Source organism: Montipora foliosa, chromosome 2 (genome assembly GCF_036669935.1).
Source record: "Montipora foliosa isolate CH-2021 chromosome 2, ASM3666993v2, whole genome shotgun sequence".
NCBI classification, from domain to species: domain Eukaryota; kingdom Metazoa; phylum Cnidaria; class Anthozoa; order Scleractinia; family Acroporidae; genus Montipora; species Montipora foliosa.
The window spans coordinates 56,467,302-56,474,801 of NC_090870.1; the positions used below are offsets into that span (position 1 = coordinate 56,467,302).

The 7,500-nt window shown below is 41.6% G+C and overlaps 1 protein-coding gene across 1 annotated transcript in view; it reads left to right on the forward strand.

Moving 5' to 3' along the window:
* LOC137993641 (uncharacterized) overlaps positions 1 to 7,500 on the forward strand; it is a 25,837-nt gene that overhangs the window by 16,873 nt on the left and 1,464 nt on the right. Inside the window, exons 5-8 of the mRNA XM_068839604.1 lie at positions 3,547 to 3,629; positions 4,331 to 4,620; positions 5,957 to 6,074; positions 6,900 to 7,500. The exon at positions 6,900 to 7,500 is cut by the window's right edge and continues 1,464 nt beyond it. Coding sequence (XP_068695705.1) covers positions 3,547 to 3,629; positions 4,331 to 4,620; positions 5,957 to 6,074; positions 6,900 to 7,338 — 930 coding nt within the window. The 3' untranslated portion in view covers positions 7,339 to 7,500. The remainder of the gene's footprint in view (positions 1 to 3,546; positions 3,630 to 4,330; positions 4,621 to 5,956; positions 6,075 to 6,899) is intronic.

The following is a 7,500-nucleotide window of genomic DNA, read 5'->3' on the forward strand; positions in this document are numbered from 1 at the left end:
TCTAGGAAAGAGTTCATTGAAAATTTTTCGGAAAAGTGTTAGAATCCTGCCTCTTCCTCAGACGTTCCTCTCGAATAGTTTGATTAAACTCAACAGGAATCGGCGAGGAAGCATTGGACTTTTTCGTTTGGCGCTTTTGGGCATTACCAGATCGGTTTTTCTTTTTGCCGCAAAAAAAAAAAAAAAAAAAAAAAAATCGGGTTTCGGATTTGGTATCTGTTGCGCGTTTACGTTTTTGTCTTTTGGGGGTAAAAATACAAGCGGATTTTTGATTTTATACAATCGACCCTTTGGTTCTTGGTTTCCGGTCCCTCGTCGGTAATGGGAAGCTTTAGCCAGGACTACGACGACGATGGCGGTGGTCACTGAGGGAACTTAAGCAACGACAAAGGCGACAGCAATAAGAACGTCCCACATTTGGATATTTAGTGGGCAAAGACAATGCGTCTGTAAAACAACAACGTGAGATAGCCAAAGTTGTGGTTTTATAAAGAACGTCAGCCCTTGAGGATAACTTTTTATTTTCTTACATAAATGGGCCCTTTGCAGCTGGCGATCACATGGGACAGAAACCTCCACTGTGGTGAGCAAACTGCGCACTGGAACATCCAAAACAAAGCAACTTAAATGAAATTTTGTTTGTTTAAGATGTCTCAGTGCACAATTTGCTCACCAGTATGGCGGTTTTTGTACCATGTGATCGCCAGTTGCAAAGGACCCATTGAGCACGGTTCCGATCGGTGTCATTCTTGAGGAATCATATTGAAAAGTTTGAAATAGTCACAAAGTGATTACAATAACACAAATTTATATTTTGACATGACGTTCTCTTTGCCGTCGTCTTTGCTTTAGTTCATTAATATCACTTATTATATGACTAGCTCCGTGAGCGGGCAAGATGAACCAAATCGCGCGCTCTGATTGGCTACCCGAGCGGGCAAGATGGAGCGATACTGCCCGCTCGGGATTTCTCGCTTGGTCCCGCAAGATCAAAGATCATTTTTTGGTGTTTTAAGTCATATAATAAATCCTTTATTGACCAAGATTGTTCGGTCAAGATGACTGGATATTGGCCTCGTTCTTTTTTTGCGTGTTTATGGACCTCGACTTCGTCTCGGTCCATAAACACACAAAAAAAGAACTTGGCCAATATCCAGTCATCTTGACCTCACGCTTGGTCAATAACCCATACGTAAAAATACAAGTGTGCATTATTCTGATCACTTCGCGATCATCCCTCGTCGTTCGACATGGAAAGTGTGTGCAAATGTCCTTGACAAAAAATTGGTACGAACAGGCGTGGCGAAGAGAAAATTGAAAAGTTATGCGCCGATCAACTCGAAACTTCAACACCCCTTCCCCCCCAGCCCCCCGGGGCAAAGCCTGAGCATTTGAGCTTTTGAAGATTGGACCGTTCTAATTCCGGTCCCCTCGGGCCAAAAATGCCCTACCCTATAGTCGGATTTGTCTGTCATACACTACTAAAGAACAATCGTCGGCTCCTGTGGTCTAAATAAAGCTTGTGTATAAACATACTAACACATGTTTCGTGACCCTTTATATGATGATGCCGTTTTTACCAGACTTGAACAACTACTACAAAAACACAATTTTAATATTGAAACTATTACAAGTATTAATTAAGTCGGACAATGTCAATAAGCATGTATAAGCTGCTCTAACCCCGAAACACGGCAAAGGTTAACGAGGGAATTGTATACTTATCAACAACAGAGCCTAGAGTGTTTACGACTGCATGTATTTTTAATTGTTCAGTGTCGGTTGATTACCTCTAACAGAAACTTACATCTTTTAGAGCTTTAACAATGAAATGGAGAATGTGAAAACGTACCATATTGTATTCACTCTATAGTATGACAAAGACGAATTACGCAGCCAAAATTCCTTTGCAGACAACGTTTGAAGATCTTTTTTTAAGCCAATCGCTCACAAATGTTATATCTCTTCCTTTAAACTCTTCCATCTCGTCCAAGGTATACCTGTTAGCGACTTCAGCGCCCGAAAAAAAATTCCTGACACTTCCGGCTCAATTTTCCCCACCCCACGCAGGCAAAGGTCAAATTCCCCACTCCCCAGGCACAGAAGATAGTCAAATGCCCTGTCTTTGCCTGGGGGAGGGGGGGGGGGGGATGATGTTGAAGTTTCGATTTGATCGGCGCATTACCGTCAGGAGCGCAGGTCCTCCACGTAACAGACCTCTTTCATAATGAAGGCCAAATAGAATATTCTTCTGTTTTAGTGCTAATGAACCTTGCTAGCTCGCTACGATGAGCAAATGTCAAAAGAATTTTTGTTTCAAAATAAATTGAACTTCATGGGAACTTCATGGGACACGTCGCGGGGACAAAATCACCCTCAAATTGGTGTTGCACTTTTTTTTAAAGTATCAATTCACACGAGGGGACATGTCGCTGCAACGTATCCCAGGGCATGTACCCGCAACATTTTCATGTGCGTGCACATTTTGTGATTTTGTCCCTGCTACATGTCCCAGCTGTACGTACTTGCTACAAGTCGCCTCAGCGTGCACTACACAAGTTTTTTTTATCGCTGCAACATGTCCCTCAACATGACCCCTCGTGTCCGCCCACCTTAGTGATGCCCTTTAACCAGCATGTTTACGATGAAAGTCATCACCATTCCAGAGCCTGCTGCAATCGCAAATTTTGCTTCCAAGGGTTAGCTGCAGTGCAACAATCTTTTTAACCGGGGTGTAAAGTGCAGGGTGCAGGTTGCAGGTCATTGTTTTACCATAAGTGAAACAACCCAAACCTTTACAAAAATGCTCACCTTAGACTTAAACATTATTTTTAGGCCCTATGTTACCATTAGTAAAGGTTTGGATTGTTTTAGCTATGGTGAAACAATGACATGCAAGGCTCATCTGCAACCCGCAACCTTCACTTTGCACCATCCACTTTTTAAGAAGCATGAGTTACCTTCCTTATGAAGCAGTTCATTGAGCCATTGTCGACGCCATCGCCCACCACTTTTAGTAGCAATTTCTTTTCCCAGGCATCAAGGCCAAACGTTTCGGGAAGAGATAACTTATTCGCGATTTCTAAAAAAATGAACACTCTGAAAGGACGTCCAACAGTTAGTCATTTCGTTGCTAACGTTGTGGCTTAGTGATTGATAATAGGCCAGTTTCGTATTCCAACGGTTGGACTGGATCTAGCATTGAGAAGATTTGCCCGCATTTCATGGTATATCCAGTCCAGCCGTGAGAATTCGAAAATGGTCTATTGTAATACTAAATTAAGTACAGCTATAGATCGTATTCATAAATGGGGGCCAAAAAATTACTGTTTTGTCTTTATGCTAATCATCCTCACCAGCCTCACTTTGGAGCAAAAATTCTTTTGAATTTGGTTCGTGCTAACGAGGCTAGTGAGGATGATTAGCATAAAGCCAAAAGAATAATTACTTACTAGCCCATCTATACGGTCTATGGCAATATACAATTATTATTTGAACTGACTGAAACATGTTATATCATGTTACGTCCTTATAATTCTCTTCCAGGGTAAATGGACTGGATTAAAATTTAGGGAAGCAATAGCAAGAGCATGCATTAAGTACTTTTGCAAAGATGGAGTATGCCGAAGGTAAAGCGATAGACGATTGAGTTGAGGTCATTTTGCATTTGAGTGCTAAGTGTCAACACCTTTGAATGAGATCGAGGCTTGAGTATAACCTGTTGTGAAACACTGCCTTTCGCCTGCAAACTACCGAACAGTAGAACCAAAAAAGTATCCAAAAAAGGAGAAAACTCCAGACAGTATCTGCCAATTGTCGGTCAGGCCTCGATCTGAACAGACTGGACAGATTTACCACTGAACAGATTTAACTCGTTTGAAAAAGCAGGGTATTATATAGATTTAATAATTTCGTGAGATTTCAAGATTTCAGTCAAAACATAGACGAAGCATGCTTCGAGCACGAAAAAAAAAAAAAGCTGTTATAAGAGAGAAGTGACCTCGCACTTATCTGGACAATTAAAGCAGTATTATCTCTTACAGGCAACTGAAAAATTCAGGTGGCTTCAACGGAATTCGAATCCATGATCTCTGCAATGTCTATGCAATGCTCTACCAACTGAGCTATGAAGGCACTCATGGCCAGTTTCGAGCAGGTCAGTTTGTTGGGTCACGTGTTCCTGTGAAAGGACTGTATGAATGAAATAAATGTACATGTGTATATATTTGAAGGTCGAATTATAGAGAAGAGGGACACTGAATCATTGCAAATTTGCTCAGGGTAAAAGTGCTTACAGTAAACAATCAAATGATTTTTTTGTTTCTTGCAGAAAGCCGGTGAAACCTGACAGAGTAAAGCGGAGTTCTGAGGAACCGGTATCCTTCACCCCAGATCAAATCATAGTTACCGGGACATCGTTCAACAAGGATAACACTTCCGTAGAAGTGGAATTCGCCGTTTTGTTTCCGGAATCAGACGGGAAGCCACCTCAAAGCATAAACTTCGACGAAATTACTACAATGTTGAATGAAACTGAGGATATTATACAGAACGATCTTAACGTCACAATTGAATCCGTTTCGCCATCCACAGGTCCAACAACGAAGACACCTGAAATTGGTAAAAACTATAGTATTATCGCGTTCAAATTTATGTTATGGGTAAGCCTTATATGATTAAGCTCGATTGACTAGCCGTTTTGTGCGCCCGCGTTCCTTCGCGCATATCACGGCGGGATCACCGGCCCAGCCAATTGTATATTCCACCAATCAGAAAGTCGGCTGCCTGCCAAGTACAAAATACAATTGGCTGAATACAAAATACAATTACGCCGGGTGCTACTTCACGAACAAACGACGCGCGGACCAGTGATCCAGCCGTTCGTTGGGAGGAGGATGTCAACCACACTCCCAAAACGGCTGGAAATCGGAACCCATTATATGATCAGATCAAGTTAACTATTTAGAAATCGAAAAAAACAGAGGCATCTTCTTCACTTGTGGCCATTACTACAATGCTTCCTTATCGACTTGGAATTTGGAGGAGTTGGCTTATTTTATGAGAGGGAAAACAGAGTACCCGGAAGAAAGACCCCTTGTGGCTTAAAGACAAACAGTAACAAACCTAGCCAACATGTAAAGTATATACGCTTATTATATGAACAGGAGTGTTTTCCTGAAAAATACACCACACATAAAATTCATACGAAACAACATCCGGGACCCGAGTGGCGTATTTTCCATATCGTCACTCGTGAGGATATTGATGGCGTCATTTCCCGCCTTTGCATGGTTGGTTGTGCAAACAGTCAGTGAAAAATGGCGAGCGACAGATTCGTGAAGCTCTCTAAAGCTGACGTAAAATCCTTTCCTGAGAAACAAGAAAATGTTGACACGAAGGATAAAACTTCATACAACTTAAAATTATTCAAGGAGTTCCTTGGAAGTAAAGACGAAATGCGAAAATTCAAGAAATTCTTGCCACAGAGCTGCAGGAATTTACGATAAAGTTTGTGCTCGGTGTTGGAAAGAAAAATGGCGAGTAAAACACTCCTGGCTATATAATAAAAAGAAAATTACACGTTATCTCGAGGATATGAATTTTATCTTGTCCTGGCAAGAACAATATCTCACCAGTTCGCTGCGCTCACTCGTAAGATATTTTTCTTGCCACTGGAACATAAAATTCGTATCTTCTCGCCACCGTGTAATACCCTCTATATCTCCAGTTCGTGAATCGTATCTGTATCACAAAGGCTGCTCCCCTTGCAAGTTGTAAATAATGGTCGAGCATATTGTCTGATGAAAGGTTGTAAATGATGTAGCGCAGTGTTTTTGACCGGACAGGTAAACACGACGTTTTTTACAAGGTGGTCGCAGCGAAAGCATTTTACGTGCTTGTCTGTACATCTGTCTACGTCTTGTCTTAACGTTTAATCGTTGCATTATTTTTATAGGCCCTAAGACGGATGCGTCTACCCAGCACAAACCAGCTTCTGTTGCGATAATTGCTCCATGTGTTAGCGTTGCTGTGGTTGGATTATTGGTAGCACTTGCTATCATCAGTTGGAGAGGGTAGGATTTAGGATATATATGGCTTATGGCTTTTATACCGCACATATCACTAAGTCTCATGGCGGTTTACAATTCTTTCTCTAGGGTTGTAAAGGGTCCTCTTGCAGCCGCTATCAGTCCATATTTGATCTCACCCAAGTAACAGGGTGATTAGCACCAATATCATATCACTCAGTTGGATGGAGCGTCCTCACACTGCATTCCCTTTTGCCTTTCTCCGCTTTTGGTACAATCTATGAGAGAAATCTACTTTTCTATTGCCTAGGAGAATCCCAAAACTGTGACTATAAAGAGAGGAATAAATGTTCAGTGGAAGACATTTGCCCAAGAGAAATGCCCGACTTAATTCATCCATCGTAAAGGTTCTGAAGTTAAGGATCCCCCCCTCAGTTCACGGAGTAAAATCTTAATAGGCGGTCTCTCGAAAAAGCGAAATAAGAGAGGATTGGGTCAACAGCCTTAGGTTATTAGTTATGAAGTCATGCCCACATTGTACCATTGAGCAGGTGGCCATTATCATTTTTGTTTAATAGAAAATTCAAGAGTCGATATTCTTTATTTAAAGCCACTATCTCTTGTTTTGTGCTGGTGCTAATCACTCTCGCACCTAGGTACACAGTATACCGCACCTCAAAGTCTCTGATTACTGAAATTAAGCCATAGACCAGCATTCGGTTTCGATTGTGGGTCGAAGAGTTGAGGGAAGCAATTCAGAAAGTGACTCCCGGAGACTTATTCCAATATAATGCTTAATACCACTGGAAACTGAATCAACGTAATGTGTTGGACATAAGAAATTCACTCATTGCTTGGGTTCAATTGCAGATCGAGAAAACGTCGCTTTAAAGTGGAAGATGCCCCCTTTCCTTTGGATTATGTGATCTCCAACCCAGCTTTTATTGAAGAGCCGGTTTATGACATTGCTGATCCAGACAGAAAAGAACCAATTGATGCCGGTGTTCAAGAACTTTACTTCCTAGGCCAAACACATCAGGTGGGACTACATTACGCCCCTCTTGAGGAATCGTTTCCAAGATACGAGACTCTAACTTCGGCTGGATATGACACGAAAAGTCCGCAAGACGACGTTTATACAGATGTACTAGATAACTCCTTGCAAAAGAACATTTACACTCATCCTATAGACCAGCCAAGAAATCCTCTGATGGCGTCGACTACATCGATTGGTGAAACAGCCTTAGCATTCTCTTCACCAGATTATTTTTCTTTGCCGGCAGATATGCCTGAAGTATCCTATGCCTAGTCATCAGGAAGAGGAGGTCTTCCCTCAGCAAAAACAGCCAATGAACGAAAATTCTGAGCAACAAACCAAGTTTTAATTCAAGGAAACAACTTTGCAAGTGGACCTTGAAAGTAACAATCCATATAGCTTGACACTAAGTAGCATTAGTTTACAGTAGCAGGA